The sequence below is a fragment of the Denticeps clupeoides genome, chromosome 2 (assembly GCF_900700375.1).
Source record: "Denticeps clupeoides chromosome 2, fDenClu1.1, whole genome shotgun sequence".
Lineage (NCBI taxonomy): Eukaryota > Metazoa > Chordata > Actinopteri > Clupeiformes > Denticipitidae > Denticeps > Denticeps clupeoides.
In genome coordinates, this window is record NC_041708.1 from 11,774,593 (window position 1) to 11,793,512 (window position 18,920).

Genomic DNA, 18,920 nt, shown 5'->3' on the forward strand with positions numbered 1-18,920 from the left:
GACTGAAAGGTCAAGAGATCAATTCTGACAAGAGTGTTGCTGGAGAAAACTGCAGGTCACACTCCAGCGTTTTTATTAGCAGCGTGACTTGTAAAAATCTTGCCTACATTTTGAATTGCTCCTCATTAAATTTAAGGCATGCTACATGCAAAGTCCCTAATATGTATGGGAAAGATAAATCTACACATGTTGCTTTCTCTCTCTTTCCCTCTCTCTCTATTGTTGCAGGGTGGCTCCTCATCAGCCCATGATTGGACTCCTCCCACTTCCTGCCATGGCTGTAATAGGGCAGAGAACTCAAACTGGTGTCTGTTTAAGACAGACCTTGAGAAGTGGTGTGAGCAGGAGTATGTGAGGAGTGGTGTGTGGCAGGAGACAAAATAAGAACAGAGACCTGACCTGATAACCCAACCGATCAGAACCACCTTGTGAAAGGAAAAGAAGGAAAGAGCATGGAGTGTGCAGTGGCCTGAATGTTTGTCTTTGTCCCTTGCTTTTCATAGCTTAACTCTTTGGCTCTTTGTGTGTGTGTGTGTGTGTGTGTGTGTGTGTGTGTGTGTGTGTGTGTGTGTGTGTGTGTGTGTGTGTGTGTGTGTGTGTGTAATATGTAATAAATATTTAACAGTTTTCAATTCAAAAAGGTTTTGTGCTTTTGTGTCGTTTTCCACCCCACATGATTACTGACTCGCTGCCAAACCAGTCATGCTGGAGGATATTGCAGGCAGTAGAATGTTCTTCAAAGTGTCTTCAGACTCTCATGTCTGTCACATGTGCTCAGTGTGAACCTGCTTTCATCTGTGAAAAGCACAGGGCTCTGTGCTCTGGACACTACGCTGACAGACCCAGCAAACCGTCTTGCCACAGCTCGCATTGATGTGCCATCCTGGATGAGCTGCTACTTGTGTGTCTTGTAGACTCTGTCTCATGCTACCACTAGAGTGAAAACACTGCCAGGGGGCAGTGGTGGCCTAGCGGTTAAGGAAGCGGCCCCGTAATCAGAGGGTGGCCAGTTCGAATCCCGATCTGCCAAGGTGCCACTGAGGTGCCACTGAGCAAGGCACCGTCCCCACACACTGCTCCCCAGGCGCCTGTCATGGCTGCCCACTGCTCACTCAGGGTGATGGGTTAAATGCAGAGGACAAATTTCACTGTATGCATCGTGTGCTGTGCTGCTGTGTATCACATGTGACAATCACTTCACTTTAATTTTTCACTTTCACTTTCAAGTGACCAAAACATCAGCCAGAAAGCATACGTTTACATTTACAGACGGCCTTATCCAGAGCGACCTACAATCAGTAGTTACAGGGACTCCCCCTGGAGCAACTTTAAGTGTCTTGCTCAGGGACACAATGGTAGTAAGTGGGTTCATAGGCGAGTGTGTTAACCACTAGGCTCCTACCACCCACATAGCATAAGAACTGAGGTCACCATTTGCAGAACCACTTTGTTATTGGAAATGTCTTGCTAATTGCCTAGAATTTTCACATATTGTCTATTCCATTTGCACAACAACATGTGAAATTGATTGTAACAGTTTGATTTCACTTGAAATTACATTGTGTTGTTTAAGTGTTCCCTTTATTTTTTGAGCAGTGTATGTACACACACAAACACATACACACAAATACATACAACAAGCTCTTTTGTCCTATGTGAAGTCAAAACAATGGCCAGTATGCATTGAGGTCAGGTAATTTCTGGAAACTAAAATGCTAACACAACATAAAGGGTTGTAGAAGCATAATACATTTGTGAATACTTATGTGTCACCGCACCTTATTTACCCTGCTATTTGTAGCAATAGACCTAATGGGCACTATAATAAAACTGATGCTAACTGAAGTCCAGTGCTATGTGCTAAGTATGAGTCTTGTTCTGCAGTGTAGTCCTCAGGGTTTACATGAAACAAGAAATGTACTGATGGGTGTGAGTTTAAATCATCCAGAATGAGGATGTAGGATGTGTCAGAATCATTTTTCTAATCATCCCTAAACCCTATTCATAAAAAGCATGATTAAATATTGTGTTTTGTGTGACAGAAATAATAACACTCCAACAAAAAGTGAAGTTAGTTCGTCTTACACTAGCAAACAAGCCCCATATTCAAAAATAGCACCTGAAGTCAGTGAGCCTTGTTTCAAATGAACCCTCTCCAGAAGTCTCCTAGAGGACTGAGGACATTGTTGTGAACGGCAACTCCGAGACAATGATATTCTCCAAGCCACTACATAACCAGGTTACCTTTGTGATAAAAAACAGATTATGAAGTCTATTTAATCTGTTTATACTTAGTATAGCATAGCATACCTTAAATTATATGTCTTCACTAAAATTAGATCATTATAGTTTTCAGATGAATATGCAATTGAGTATGCAATACAGACTGAGATGGGAGTTGCACCGTGGATGGCACACAGTCCATTAATTTCCATCTAAGGTGCAGCCAGTATTGTGCATTGACAGTGGACAAGAGTGATTGCCAGAAGTTGTCACCACATACAGAGAGACTCTATTCACAGTCACCCATTGGTATAAACCAACATCAGTCTCAGTGCCCGGCCTTTGTTTCTAAGTCCTCTCTGCTCCAACACAACCAACTGATCACCACAGGGCCCAATGACATTTTGTCTGTACTCCATCCATAATGGTGCCCAAAGTGTAGGAGCAGGCTCACACCTTACAGAGCATCAGGAAATATTTACAGTGCATCACTTTTTCCACATGGATTAAATAGATGAAATAGATTTCTACATCCGGGGATGCCCCATCTGGGGCAGTGGTGGCCTAGCGGTTAAGGAAGCCGCCCCCGTAATCAGAAGGTTGCCCGATCGAATCCTGATCCGCCAAGGCGCCACTGAGGTGCCACTGAGCAAAGCACCGTCCCCACACACTGCTCCCTGGGCGCCTGTCATGGCTGCCCACTGCTCACTCAGGGTGATGGGTTAAAAGCAGAGAACACATTTCGTTGTGTGCACCGAGTGCTGTGCTGTGTATCACAATGACAATAATTTCACTTTCACTTTCACTAATGACAACGTGAAAAAAGTTTACCCGAGTTTTGGCAAATGTATTAAAAACAAAGTATAAAAAAATAAGTATTCATAGCCTTTGGTCAATATTTTGTTGATGCACCTTTGGCATCAATTATCAATTATGATATCTTGGCTGTGTGCTGAGGGTTGTTGTGTGCTGAAAGATGAACCGGTGCCAGGATTTCAAGAGCACTCTGGAGCAGGTTTACATCCAGTATGTCTCTATACATTGCTGCAGTCATCTTTCCCTCTATCCTGACTAGTCTTCCAGTTCCTGCATCTAAAAAATGCTGCCACACCACTGTAGGGATGGTATTAGCCTGGTGATGAGCGGTGTTTGGTTTCCTCCAAACTTGATGCCTTGCACTCACACCAATCTTTGTCTCATCACACCAAAGAATTTAGTTTTTCATGATCTGAGAGTCCTTCAGGTGACTTTTGGCCATGTGCCTTTTACTAAGGAGTTGCTTCCATCTGGCCACTCGACCATACAGGCCTTATTGGTGGATTGCTGCAAAGATGGTTGTCCTTCTAAAAGGTTCTAATCAGTCTACAGAGACCTCTGAGGGTTCTTGGTCTCCTCCCTGACAAAGGCCCTTCTCCCCTGGTCACTCATGTTTAGGTGGCCAGTTTCGCCAGATTTGTGCCTTGAGACAATCCTGTCCCGGAGGTCTAAAGGCAATTCCTTTGACAATTCCATGCTTGGTTTGTGCTCTGACATAAACATAAACTGTGGAACCTTATGTAGACAGGTGTGTCTTTCCAAATCATGTCCACATTATTTTTGCACAGGTGGACTCCATTTAAGCTGCATAAACATCTCAAGGATGATCAGGGGAAACAGGAGGCCCCTGAGCTCAATTTTGTAATTTTTTTATTTTTACTAAACTTGCCAAAACCTCAAGTATACATTTCTACGTTGTTATTATGGGGTATTGTGTGTAGAAGGCTGTAACATAGCAAATAGTTATGCATTATGAATACTTTACGGTTTCACTGTGTATGGATAACCTTGGCTTAGATTCTTTTCTGTGAAATTTGGTCCAATTCATTATGTTCTGTATTAATACATATCTCCAATATAAATTGAAAATGTAAGTTCACGTTGATTCCTGATGACAGAAGTACCAATGCTACACTGGTGAAGTCTTCAGTGAAGTCTTCAATTCATTATGCATCAGAAGCTAAGCTGAAAGCTGATTGAAGCTATTCAATTTGCTTTGCTCCTAAGAGTAAAGGGACACCCATTTGCCCAGTGAAGACTATTAACCCCTTACCTGTCAATCAGAGATTTCACTGGACACTGATGCAATTATTAGCCAGATAGAAATGTCTGTATGCAGTCCAGTGCAAATTAACAAGCTGCCCTAATAAATCATTCAGCATTGAAGAACATTTAACTGGATGGATTCATGCTCAAACATTTTAATAAGCATAAACCACATTCATAAGCATAAAAGGTCATTAGCTGATGATGCTGTAATTAAGTAAATGAGTAACATGGCTGAATAGATTGGTCTGTTGTACTAAATGTAAAAAGGCTTCACACATCACAATGTGTATGTATTTCTTTTGGCTAGTTTTATTATTTCACAAACCTTATTCTACCATCTACAAAAGACTATATGTTTTTTCTGTATGATTAGCTTCTTTCTTCCATGATCATACTACTGGGTTATTGGTGTCAGTGTAATGAAAAATAACATTATTCACAGAGAGCGTCCTTAAAATGTCACATGTTTGTACAGATTTGTTGATTACATTTCCTCTGAGACACTTAAATATCTCAACTTCTCTGTACAGTAGATGGGTGTACCTGAGTCACACTAGTTTTTGTCAGATAAGAGCCTAATGCCACTGCTAGAAATCTTCCCATTTTAAAGGGAAATAAGCTTGATGTGTCTTTTTTCTGTGTCCTTGGCCGACCACTGCATCTACACAGCTGTTTCTGTTTCAGTATAACTTTTAAGTCAAATTAATGATCATTAGCACCTTTTCGATATAACTGATTGACCATACATATTAATATATTCCCTGTCTATTAGTGCTGCACGATTAATCTAATCGATGTCAGTCTGTGCGATTACATGAACGCAAAAAGGTGCGATTTAAATGTGACGTGTTTGGTCACATGACTTTCGATTCGGTTCAGTGGAGACCTCAGATTCGTGATTTCATTTCATAGGTAAGGCTGGACAATTGTTTTGAATATATTTGGCCATTATAAAATCCCGTTTTATAAGTCTTAACCTTAGCTAAGCTAGGCTAAGTTAGCGAAGCTATGCATTCCTGTGTTCAAGTCAGCCTCCAAACAACGTTTTGGATAAACGTAGGCATTAAGTATTTAGACTTCTTAGCTGTTTAGTTAACTTTTTTCAAACTTTGAAGGTTTCCTAAAGAAATTCACCTCAGTTTACAAATGTTAACCTTAGCTAAGATAGCAAAGCTATGCATCCCTGTGTTCAAGTCAGCCTCCAAACAACGTTTTGGTTCAACGTAAGACCTATAATAAGGGATTTTATAATGGCCAAATATAATCAAAACAGTTGTTTAGCCTTACCAGGGTTTGTCATTCGACAGTAATGTTTTTTTAAAGTAGAGACTTTTTTGTGATTATTTAATTTAGTAGAATATTGTATTTTGAAAGCACTGGGCATTTCAAGTTGTTATAAGTAGTTTGTATGTTTCACTTTGAAATTAAACATTTCACTATTAGTAATTTGTGTGCGACTTTTCATTGATATATTGAAAAAATGATTGAATGCAGCGCTAATTGTTGCATAGATAATCATAATGGAATCAAATCTAGTAATGACATTGTTGTTCTCGATTACAGTGGGCAGACTCACCTTAACTTTCTCCTGCTGCAGTTCGATTTGGATTTCTGTGAGCTTGGCCCTCAGCTCCTCATTGGCAGCCTGCAGAGCTGCCAGGGCGTCAGGCCGCTCACCCTTGGCTCGGCCCACAAGCCCTTTCCTGGACATGATGAGGGGAGTGTTGGTGCCCTCCAGCTCCCCTGGCACGCCCTGCCCTCACAGGGAGCACCCAAGCTTTGGAGGTTTCAGGCTTTGCTTCCTTGGAGATCCTCAGCTACATTTTCATCCACTTCAAAAAAAAAGAGAAAAAAGATCACTGTCAGTGTTTTTCTGGTGAGAATGGAGCTAACTGGTGTAAATTTATTTTTTTATCACAGACTGCATTGTTTTTATTCTTTTGATTCTGACCTATTGCTGTATTTTATAGACCAATGTCAGGAAATATACGATAAACCACAAATAAAAAAGTGCTTTATCCATGCTTCAGTATGCTTTTTTACCCTTCTCTGTGATGTGCTTATTTCATATGACACTATGAAATAACAGTAAAATACAGTTTACACACAATATTAAAAACATATTTCATAAATGAAAATAACAAGGGGCCCGGTACTGAGCCCTGTGGAACCCCGTATTTCACTTTGATTTTTGCAGATTAGTCCCTGCCCAACCCAACAAAGTTAAAGTGATTCGATAAGTAGTATTTGAACCATGAGATAGCTGTCCCTTGCATTCCAACTAACGTTTCAAGCTGATTTAGTGGAATGTTATGGTCTATGGTGTCAAAAGCTGTAGAAAGATAAGGTCCTGGTCAGAAGATAAAAGAAGGTAATTTAATACCTTCAGGAAGGGCAGTTTATGTACTATGGTTCTGTTTAAAACATTTTCTAATATATTATTTGTGTTCAAAAAAGTACAAAGTCGTGCTACCACATGAATGGACATGAAAGGTTAGAAAAAGACCTGTAATTCAATAAAGAGTAGGTACCTTAAGCAGTGGTTTTATAATAGCTGTTTTTTTACATAAAGGAACATAGCTAAGACAAATCGGTGAGTTGATTAACCCCAGGAGTGATTCATCTGGGTAGTAAGTAGTAGCTCCTACAATAGTCTAGCAGGTGTTGGGTAGAGGATACAGGTTGATGGCTTCAAGGATTGATATGAATCAAGGATTGTTCTTGTTTTCTTCTATCAAACATTACAGATGAGCAGCTCCAACAGAGGAAAGAGCTTTTCGATATTTGATGAGACTGTCTTTCCAGGCTAGTCTGAACAGTTTTGAGGAACACCATTTCAATTCCATTCTGAATGAGTCCAGTTTGAGTTGATAGGGGTGGTTATTGTACCGTGGAGCCTTCTTTTGAACATGCATTAATGCATTTCTTTTTTACTGTGACCATATCCAGGGTGTGTCAAAGTAAGGCATCTATGTTATCTGTTACTTGTTGTAGAATAATAATCTGGTAAATCCGGTGGCAGAATATGTTGAATAAATTCTGTACACTTGGAATTCGCAAATTTATCTGATTGCACTGGTTGTCAATTAGACAAAACTGACATTGTAAGTATGCAGGAAGAAGCCATCTGCCTTTAAGTTTCAAAGCTGAGCATTAGCATTCACTGGATAACAGCTGGCCTGGTCAGGGTGTTAGAATTAGCTCTGTGTGTATTTCAGTGCAAAAAAGATAATAAATCAGGCCACGAGGAAGCAATGAATTATGGTTGCATCAATGTACTCATATGTGCTATAACTGAAAAGGCAGCACATACCTCGGATTAAGTGAGACTGGGCTGTGGAGACTCAATGCAGTGACATTTGTCAGCAGCAGCTTCTGACTGAAAAGAATGTTGTCTGAATGTTAAACACCAAGGCCACACTTCAGTTCATGACCAAAAGCCACACAGCAGAGAAATGCCAAATCTTGGACAAAATCACTCATGAAAACCAAGGATAGACATCTAGACACATTGATTGTGCAGTGATCGCTTCCGAAAAAGCTTGAAATAGACATAATGAAAAATTATTCAACACCGTCTGACATTTTAATAACAAAAACTTTGCACAGTCCCTAATTAATCTTTTCTACTCAGCACATCATGATGCTGCACCCCTAATTCAGATTGAGAAAAGTAATAATTATTAAATACTTGATGGAAGACTAGGAGGGTAACTTAAAGACATGTGGAGTTTAAGAGATATATCAGGCCCAAGTGCTCAGCAACATAAATGCTGGAAAAGACAAATCAACTTTATTTGATTTGTTGTAAAATATTCTCCCTGTCCCATTTCCTCTCTGGCTGGACATGGCAGCTGTAATTTTTTTCCCATTACAGATGTGACTTGTCCCTTTCAGACAGCTGACCTCTGACAGTGCAGGAATAAAGGCTCCCGGGATGTGAGCTGCATGTTAACAGCACAGCAAACACACAGGCACTGTGCCCTCCACTGTTCCACTGCCAGTCCTGCTGCACATTGATGAGTTGCAATACTAAATTTCATTTACCAACTCTTCATAGACAGCCAGTCTGTCTCCTTATGTAACTGCACCAGATTGTTGCCAGATTAACATTCCTTTTTCCATTTTACACAGCAGATTGAATATTGTTTATATATGCCATATATGAGTTACTGACCTGAAACAGATGATATAAACTCTTTTTACAAGGTGATTGACAATAAGCCTTGCAAATGAAAGTTAGTTAGGATTTGTCAACTTATTTATGTCAATTTACAAAGCTGTTTTCCTGATTGTTCAACTACATGGCCATTTTAGTTCTGTTCCACGATTTATTCCACTCCTGCAGTGCAGTCAACATTTATAGCATTGATGTGACAAACCCATAAATTCATATGTAATCAATAGTCCTAGCAAGAAATGACTGTTGTTGGCATGTGACATGTACTGAATCCATCAGTCAAAGACCAGGGAGTCCACCAGATTGTTGCTGAAACCTGCAATGAGGCTCCCATCTCCCAGCTAAAAGCACCGCTGCAAAGTCAACTGGTATAGATTATTTTACGCAGTTGATTATTATAGATTATTATAGTAGATTTTAGCGAATGCCCACAGCATGCAGCCATCCATCCTTTCGATGTTTTAAAGATGTTTTAGACTTTAGACTTAAGTCCAAAATAATTAAAAGATAAAGGTGTTTTTGCACCAAAGGCTAGCTACCCTTTTCATCCAATTAAGTCAGAAAACAACAAAAAATTCTAAATATTTATAATGCCTTAGGAGGTATTTGTTGCATAATCTATAGATAATTTTAGAACTGAGAACATGAACAGAACTGTGCAAATGACTGCTACATGTAATGTAACAATCACCCTATCTGTTGGCCTGACAAGTTTAACTTTTACACTTCATGTGATGCAACAAAGCTGCAGGTATTTCTGCCAGCTTGCTTCATTAAAAAGGGAAATAAACCAAGGAACCATCAGCTTGCAGTAAATACATTTTTTGGACTTGCTGGTTAACATAAAAGGTGGCCCTAAATCATTAAACAGTCAACATCAACACACCTCTATCATTCAGCCATAATCAACAGAGCAAACTGACATTCAATGTATGCTTAATTTAATGATCCTGTTGTGAATAAATACATTCTATGAATAATGTAAAACAAAAGTATTTGTTTTACAATCTATTTAATGGCCATTTTCCATATATGAAACACACATACAATGTTATGTAATTGATTAATTAGTTTTAAAAATGCCTTTTATCAGTATTCTCCAGAATACAGTACACACTACATCATATACATTTCCACAAAAATATGGGCTCAAATCCCAGCCATGTCTGTGGGAGCGAAGAGCTGCTACGAACGAAACCTTGTTTAGTTATTTCATTGTGTCCTATCTATGTGTACTGACTAAAACTCACTTGAACTTTAACTACTGCCAAAGCGACAGTTTAGGATTAAACTGTGATAATGGACATTCAAAGGTAAGAGAGTATTCTTACATTAGAGGATGGAGTCATATCCTTTCTTGGAGAATTATAGGCATTAACAGCACAATCTATGTTAGGTTACAAAGACTACATGTACTATGTCTGTTTCAGTCTTTTCAGCCTGTAACTGTGTCATTTTATAGTAGTAGATATTACATAGTAAAGTGGCTAAAAAAAGCAGATACAGAGCAGTTTCTAACAAAGCAGCCACAGCCACTTTTACAACAAGATACAAGCAGGTAGATTAGGCAGATCCTACCATAACACAAATTCAGTGTTCACTAGGTCCACAGGTCTTCCTACTTTGATCAATATGCTTCTCTAATTCGATCCAAAATAAAAAATAAATACATTTAAATCAAATACTTCTGAGATAAAAAAAGCAATAAACTATACAACTAATACTAATACTGGGAATATTAACAATCTAATGAGATTTCCCATAAAGGCATACGGATGCTTAAATGGGTCTACAACAAATTTTACCAGCATTGTCCACAGGCTAATGTCAGTTTGTCAATATTTCACTTTGCATGCATCCATTCTGATTAGCAAATACCTTCTTACCAATAGGATTATTATACTTATTACAGGCGGCCTAGCATCTCTCTATTTACCACATGTGTTCCAATGACACACAATGTCTGGAAAGAAATAAATGAACCCTGACAGATGTTCACACTACGTGATGGAGCCGGTCCAAAAGGACCGAAATGCACAGGAGCGCCAGCATCCGGGATCTGTATCGTTCCTGAGCAGGGCCAGCTTGTGCTGGCTAAGCAGATACAGATATGATAATCCTCCCGCCAGGCTGGACGCAGCAGCAGCAGACGCTAGCCTCACGCCAGGCGGCCTAGCATCTCTCCTGCTGCACAGGGCAGAGTGGAATGACAGGGAGCAAGCGAGAGAGAGAAAGAGCAAGAGACCTACCTGGCCAACACGTTCCAGCTGATGGTGGGGGATGCTGTCTGCTGGCTTTAGTCGGGAAGCCTCTCTGGGGATGGAGGGAGAACCATTTTGCACAAGCCGCGGCACATGCTCTGAAATAAGATCGGACGCGTTCTCATGCTCCTGTTGCAGGCAGGTGCTTCCCCATCCGCCGCTCGCATCTCTCACATCGCTGGGGAGGAGGGAGAACACCGAGCCCAAGCAGCATGCAAAACCCAGGAAGCTTGAGGAGAGACAGAGATGCCTGGGGAAGTGATTCATCAAAATTAAAATTACGCACACACACACACACACACACACACACACACGCATTCACGCACACACACAGAAAATAGTGGGTAGAGGGGCAGTGAGCAGGATTGTGCGCTTACCGTGAGCACACCCCCCTCCCCACAGAACTGAAGCTGGATCAACCCTGGCGGGAGAAATGGAGGAGAGAGAGAGCGAGAGAGAGAGAGAGAGAGAGAGAGAGAGAGAGAGAGAGAGAGAGAGGCATCACACATGAACTCATTTCCCTCCTGCTGTTCGGGTGTGTATGTACAATTGTCCGTTTTCTTGTGTGTTTTGAAATACATGTGTTGGAATGTCTCCACTGGTTCCTCTGGCAACTGCATTTTTGTGTTTAGGTTTTATGTGTGTATCTTTGTGTGTGTCTGCTTGGATGTGGGGAAGGAAGTGCTGGTCTGTGACAGGCACCAAGAAGTCACTGCAGAGTCACTGCAGCTCAAGCCAGACAGCACACGGCGATGGATCCAGCCGACACACACACAGACACATGCACACACACACACAAAGCTCTGTATGTGTCTCACCTCGGCTGTAATAAAGATCTCACACAGAGCTGGTTTTTAAAGGCTGCACAAGCCGGAGGTAATATGACAAGACGTCATCTTTTTGTGGGTGTGGCCAGAATCTGGGACACTGGACATAAACAGAAGTGGGATGCGCTGATCAACAGCTCCTGTAGAGGGCAACAGATCCAATTAAGTCAGCGATGAAAGGTACACAATGGAAAATAATTGAATATAAACTAATTTAGGCAAACTAAGAATGCTTTAAAAAAATCAATAAATAAATACAACGTTTTTAAGATAAGGAAAATAGCACATTTTTTGCCGTTACTACCTTTGCCTTGAAATAGCATCATTTCTGATAGGTACATCTGCACAAATGCAGGGAGTTTGGATTATATTTGGGTCTATAATCAATCAGTTATACCAAACATGTGCCAATGATCGTCCATTTGACACATGGGTTGAAACACAGTGATTTACTGAAACAGAAATGTAGGAGGGTTAAAAATCTGGAGGGTTAAAAATGCTACAGTTATGTAGGAGGGTTAAAAATCAGCTGAAAATGTGAGGTTATGGAAAACAGTTTCACAGGCAAAAAAACATCAAGCTTATTTACCTTCGAGATATGAAAATGTCCAGCAGTGCCATCAGCTCAGGACTGGCAGAAGTGGTCTTCATGCAAGAGTTGCAGCCAAAAAAAACAAAAATCTGGCATGGAAACAAGGCCTTGAAAGCAGTATAATAATGAGTGTCTGCAGATAACAGTGAACAGGGTGGAGGTTCCTCACCAGTTTGGGGCTGATTTAATGCAAATTGAGTTTTTGGCAAATTTTGGTCAGGATTAATGAGAAATACAGACAGAAACATACATTATGCAATACCATCAGGTTGGCATATGACGGGCCCCACATTTGATCTCTACATCATCTAGTGTTTCTGACAAGAGACAGAAGGAGATCTGTGATTAGTTCTCTAAGATGTCTGGAACAACCTACCAGCAGGGATCTTTCAGAAACTGTGAGCATACCTAGAACTATTCAATTTAGCAAAATACTTATCATTAAATAAATGTAATTTCTATCACCGAATGGCTGCTTGGAAATTTTCCAGTTCTAATAACATTTGGCTAAATTATTTGCTGGAATTTAGCCAATTTTAGTACAGGTTTTGCACCTAGAAGACAGACATTATATTGTATACTGGAAACTACAATTCAAGACAAGCTCCCATGACCTGTGAGGTGCCCCAGGGGTAAGTTCTTATTTAATCTTAATATGCTGCCACATTCTCAGTCACACTGAGCTAAAACTCTCAAAATTCCAAAACCAGACTCAAAACATTCATATGGATTAAATAAAGCTGTTTTAATCCATATGATTATCCAGATGATTCATTTTATCACTTATAATTATTTCTCAAAATTTGTCAATTCATTCCATCATCCTTACTTTTAAAAATTGTTTTATACCATATTTATTTTTCTTGCCTTGCCTAATCGTCTGTAATTTTATCAACCTGCTAAAATGGCATACATATAATAACAATCTTAACAATAACATTATTAATTTGTTAATTATATTCATGCAATTATTTCAATAATCCAGAGCAGTACTAATGACTGATAGTAAATCATACATATACACAGCATAGATAATGTTTGTTCTTAATTATTCTTACTGTACAGTATAATTAAGAAACATCATGGCTTCCAAAATAAAAATAATAATGAGTGAAAAGCATAGTTAACTTATATGCAGCTTGCATGGTATAGTATATTCATTACAATTGTAAAGATTTTAAGTGATACTTTTAATATGATTCGTTATAGTAGTAGTAGTAGTAGTAGTAGCCTAGTTGATTTTACACTTATCCATGAACTAGAAGACCACAACAAGTCACAGGTTCAAACCCCACTTACTACCATTGTGTCCATGAGCAAGACACTGAACCCTGAGTGTTTCCAAGGGGACTGTCAGTGTCACTACTGGCGCTCTGGATAAGGACGTCTGCTGTACGCTGTAAATGTTGTCTTTAGTTGTTTCATACTACCCTGAGTAGTTTAACACTTACCTAGGCAGCATAAAATCTTGCGTTTTAAACCTAATGACAAATGAACCTGAAACAGGGTACATTAACAGGCTTTATCTGTACCGTTTTCCATCCATTTCGAGGGTAACGTTTTTGACAAGCTATTATGAATAATATTATTAGAATATTATAAAATAGTAGTACTGTATAAAAAATGAAATGTGCGTTAGTACGTTACTTTAAGTCCAACCTGGCAACCTCTTTGTTCTGTGCGTGACGCACTCACGTCTGAGCCAATCAGATCGCACGTTCCTGCTGCGCAGTACGTTTGTAATGTAACTATGAGCCGGATTTTTACCACTGGAACAGCAGCAGCCTGTTTTGTCGAATCGCCCACAGTAATCTACTATCGCTCAGTTAGACAAGGACCTAAATCAACTCTATTTTTAACCGTTAAAATTATAGCGGGAATATTCAGCGAAATGATCGCATAACAACTGGCCTTTATGTCACATGCTTCACTGTTGATATCTACGTCATAGGATCCTGAATTAAACGACCTGCTTGATCTTTTGTTTCTCCTGTTTTCCTCTTGCGACAAAATGACCACGGAGAAACAAAGTGTTCCCGAAGAGAATTTACAAGGTAAAGCTGTTTAATGTCAACATGCCCAATGTCTCCTCAGATAGAAATGTCATTGGATTGCGCCAGTCGACATGTGGGATTTGTATCTATATATGATTATAATACCTCCTCATCTTTAATAATAATGTTGCTTCTTGTAGGGGGGAAATGTGGGTGAAAGTTTGTCGAATCTGTTCGGGACATGTGTAAGGTTTCCTTGTTTTTTTGCCACTCGAACGCAACGCGTTTCATATTGGATGAAAAGCACAGAAGCCGATTTCTCATCGAAATAATTGGTGAATCTGAACAGTTTATTCATTTTTGGTTGTTAAGGAAATATGAATTTAATGACGCAGTATTGTTTCGCGCCTTTCATTTATTGTCATTGCACTTATATAAATGCTGTACGTCATTAAAACAAATGCGTATGTTATTGTTGAAAAGTGATGGGCGAGTTCATGAAAAATGTCCGTGCTTATTTCCTCGTCCCCCGCGCTGCACATGTCCGCCGTGTTTTGATTGCTCAATGCAGTCATCATAAGGTGCAAAACAAACCCCCATCTCGGTCCTTGATCCTCGACTGTGACGTCAGCACTGGGAGGGGAACGCAAGCTCGTCTCCAATTGGATATCAGCTGCTTAAAAAAAAAGTCCTGATGTTAGACAGGAAGTCGGTCAGTTTCTATTAATAGCTCACTGCAAATAAAAAGAAATAAATTCAGCTTCTTGCTTGTGCTGTGAGCATTTTGTTCAGGCATGATCTCGTTTGGACTAAAGTGCCAGTGTTTGTGTGTGTTTAAGGATCCTGGGTGGAGCTTCACTTCAACAATGGCAACGGTGGAGGCACCAGGCAGGCCGGAGCAGAGGAGCAGGTTGCGGGGCCGGCGAGCGACAACGTGGAGAAAATGCTGCTGGATGCCCAGCACGAGTCAGGCCGGAGCAGCTCTAGGGGCAGCCTGCCCTGTGACAGGTCTCTGCCTTTCTCATTAACACAGTGTCCACGCGGGGTCACCTTTAGTGGATGTTAATGCACCTTTGTTGAAATTGTGCAGCCCCCCGAGATCCCAGACACCCCTGCACTTGCGTCGAGGTTCTGATGTGAACAGCTCTGGAGGCAAAAACAGCTCACAGGTTTTTAAGTATTTGTGTTCTTCACCTTCACCTTCACCTTCCGTACCAGTACACAACAATGTGATTAAGCAAATCTCCTTGTTTTTCCATGAAATCGTTTTCAATAAAGTTCCTCTCTACATGAATGCAGTTGTTTACAACATCAGCAACATCTGAGCTGGAGTTTTCACCCATTTGATATTTTTTCATAGCACAAAACAAGTGTTTCCCATCCAAAAAAGGACTTAAATTACCCTAAACTTCTGAACAATTTATTTCTTTGAGAGGTCAAGCCATATTTTCATGGTTAAAAATAGCTGGGGCCAGATGGTGAGACCCATCTGGCTGCTTAAGGTCAGGTTCACCTCTTTTCATTTGCCTGCTGCTTTTTTTCCCGCAGCTATTTCCTAAAGCCAATGTTTTCTTTTCAGTCTGAAGAGGACTTCCTTGAAAGGAGACGAGAAGTTGACGTCCTGATGAAGAAAAATGCAGACTGGATTTGGGACTGGTCAAGTCGTCCAGAAAACATGCCCCCCAAGTTGGTGACCTCTCTAATTGTGGCAGCACATGGTCTAATGACATTTTCTTGTGTATGGAACAATGGAAGAAATTACAGATGACTAGAATACAGACACAGAATACACCACTTCATCCAATGAGCCTTCCCTATTGGTCACTCATGATATTTAGTTCCTGCTAAAAAAAATCTGTTAAGTATAAGACCCACTGTCCCTGTGTGCATTTAAGCCATTGTCCTTAGTGAGCAGTGGGTAGCCATGATCGGCATGCGTATTCCCCCAGTGATGAGAACTTCAGTTTTAAAAACTTTACTGAGATTTTGTATAAGGGAATAAAATTATCAAGCATTCATTCAACATATTATAATGCTTTCATTAGGGGTGTGTATTGGCAAGGATCTCACGATTCGACACATGTCACAATATATTGCGATATTCTACAGTTAATTGAAAATGTCATATCAGAGCTGATTTACAAGGTGTTGTGATCAGTCTGTCATGTTTTGCGATTTCACTCTGCCTGAAAAGCAGTAATGCAAAGAACACAGCTGTACAGCGCCATCTACAGGAGTGGAGGTTTTAGTCGAAAGCTGATTCTCATCTCTGCTGACCTCACAAAAAAGATAACTCTCAACAGCACCACCCGGTGGACTAAATTTATATACAAAAATATCAATACTTTATGTCCCTGTATCGGTACAATATCACCAGTTTAAATATTGTGATGTTACTGTATCGATATTTTCTAACACCACTAGTGTTTATATTCTTCGGACATTGCCTGCTTATTCCACCTCTCTGTCTCCAAATCCAGGGAGTTCTTGTTGAAGCACCCAAAGCGTTCCTCTGCCCTCAGCATCAGAAACACCAGCATGATGAAGAAAGGCGGGATATTTTCTGCAGAGTTTCTGAAGGTCTTCCTGCCCTCTCTGCTGGTCTCACATATCCTGGCCGTGGGTCTTGGGTGAGTCGAGGCATGGAAAATATTTACAGCCCCCTAAGATCTTGTTTTATATGTTGATAGTTATAGTGACTTGACTTATAAACGTCCGACTTCAGACAGTCTGAACATCTCTTGGGAATTGTTCTGTCTGGTTTTCTTATTTATGTGTGTGGTCTGTTATAGAACAGTTTTTTTAGAGCAGGAATGCTGATGTCGGGGGGGAAGACCTTTCTTGCCCCTTTGGCAGGGTCTATTCATTCGGAGAAACAGGGGCAAAACTAATCCTGTGACAGCACTCCTCGAATTCTATTTTTAACCCCCTTGTTCCTGGACAGTGGCTGTGGCGACGTGCTGGAATGCAGTCTGGCTGCTGCAGATATAAAGCGATTTAGCAGCTTTGCTGAGATCAGAATAAAGTTCAGTGGCTGTTATGTTCCTCAAGCTACGTTTGTCATCCTGTCAACTTTGAAGGTGCCATGGCATGGAATTTTTTTCACTGGCACATTGGGCACCTTTAATCCTGTCAACTTCCTAAAGTTACAGAGGGCTGTGAGGCTGGCAAATTCTAAAATCTGTTGTAGCTCATTAATATTTACATCCTGCGCTGGACCTTCAACAGTGGCCCACCTTGACAATGCCCTTAAATCTGATGGGACAATCTGCTCATAATAAGCGGAAAGATAAGAGCCCCACCCCGTTCTCCTATAACAATTCAATTTCAATAGCCATCTCCAGACCCTTCAGAATCAAATTGTCCAATCATCAAGTTGGGCCAATCTTCTCTCCTTGCTTCAACTTGTAGTAGAGAAGCCCACTGATTCCAGTGAGGGCTACACCATGTTCAAGATATCAAATTATTATTATTAACAATAACAATGGCAAAACTGTTTGTTTCATTCTAAGGCAGTTTTGTTATTATTAATGGATAAATGGAACCTGGAATAAAAATGACATTTTTTAAAATAAGTTAATTGTAATGCAGCTTTAGCCGAAATAAAACATGTATGCACTGTTAAATTTTAACTTGACCATTCTCCTTCCCAGGGTCTACATTGGAAGGCGTTTCACTTCCTCTACCAGCACCTTGTAAAGGAAGCAAAGCTGCATTGTTCCCCTGCTCCCTTGCACCATCAACACCTCTCAGCTCAGATGAACACGTCTGTAGATGCAGGGGTCGTCACGTGACCTGCTCCTTCTTCCTGGCATCTTGCTGTACTGCTAGACCCCCCCCCCCAATCATCTTGTTTCCTAGATCCCACAAGGACCCTGTCTGCACCAAATGGATTTCCATGGGAAGGAGTCCAGCTTTCAGTGCATGACAGGGACTTCACTAGCGCTAGTACAGTTAGAGTTGCAATGCAGTATTTTTTCCTTTTCTAATATGTGAGTAGATTGGTTGGTCAAATGCTGGTACTCATGATTTTTCTAGGGCAACAGTTAACTGGTTAGTGGTAGCTTTGGAGAAGTTGGAGTTTTAGGAGTCCCAATGATGTACAATTCTGGAGTATTAATTGATCTTGGTTGGTTGTTTTTGGACACAGCATCATGAGGGTGTGTTAATGTGTCGACCTTAGCAGATCAATAAATGTGTTTAAGCAGGTGATCCACTTTTGGAGAAAAAGGGAAAGAAACAAATATTTCAGGCCTTGATGTGTTTATCAATCAACATATACTCTCAGGGCTACTCAATGCATGTGGTCTCTTTATTTTACGTGTTAAAATTAATAAACCAGATTGTACAGTGTTGGTTAAAGACAAATTTATGATGACAAAAAAAGCTTTATATAGTAGGTAGGCTGAATTTCTTAATTGATCTCAAAAAGTTACACATCGAAAGAGTAGATATGTTTATTCTTACAGGCTACAATTGTCTGTTTTATGGGGGAATTTACAGTGTTTGCCTTATGTCACAATTCAGAGTTACCCAAAATTTTTCAGGAAGGGACTTATAGGGACAAAGAACTGCCTGGATGACTGCAGTGTTGTTTTGTGCATGTTATTTAGTGCTTTTAGTGACGTCTACACTTGACTGGCAATCTGTCAATGGTTTTGTATAAAGAATGGTTATAAAAAAAAAAAAATAATGCACAATTATCAAAAGCAAAATAATAAAATGAAAAAAAATATATATTGTGTTGTCACATTTCTA

The 18,920-nt window shown here is 40.1% G+C and overlaps 2 protein-coding genes across 16 annotated transcripts in view; one reads left to right on the forward strand and one right to left on the reverse strand.

The window, feature by feature from the left end:
* jakmip3 (Janus kinase and microtubule interacting protein 3) overlaps positions 1-11,193 on the reverse strand; it is a 48,626-nt gene extending 37,433 nt beyond the window's left edge. For 13 of the 15 annotated variants that reach the window (XR_003748847.1, XM_028969682.1, XM_028969681.1 and 10 more), the window contains exons 1-3: positions 11,127-11,193; positions 10,738-10,999; positions 5,885-6,140 (exon numbers count right to left, since the gene is read on the reverse strand). Coding sequence is in view for 14 of the 15 variants with exons in the window: in XM_028969682.1 (XP_028825515.1) it covers positions 5,885-6,019 (135 nt within the window). In the remaining variant the exon portion in view is untranslated. Of the gene's footprint in view, positions 1-5,884; positions 6,141-7,621; positions 7,688-10,737; positions 11,095-11,126 lie in introns of those variants that run through there. The other 2 variants (XM_028969676.1, XM_028969689.1) reach the window with 2 other exon arrangements.
* Positions 11,194-13,396: 2,203 nt separating this feature from the next.
* On the forward strand, positions 13,397-18,899 carry bnip3 (BCL2 interacting protein 3). The gene is made up of 6 exons (XM_028969694.1): positions 13,397-14,222; positions 15,002-15,170; positions 15,253-15,331; positions 15,742-15,848; positions 16,643-16,792; positions 17,816-18,899. Exons 1-6 carry the CDS (start codon positions 14,180-14,182, stop codon positions 17,859-17,861), a joined length of 594 nt encoding a protein of 197 aa, XP_028825527.1. The 5' UTR covers positions 13,397-14,179; the 3' UTR covers positions 17,862-18,899.
* Positions 18,900-18,920: the final 21 nt, after the last annotated feature.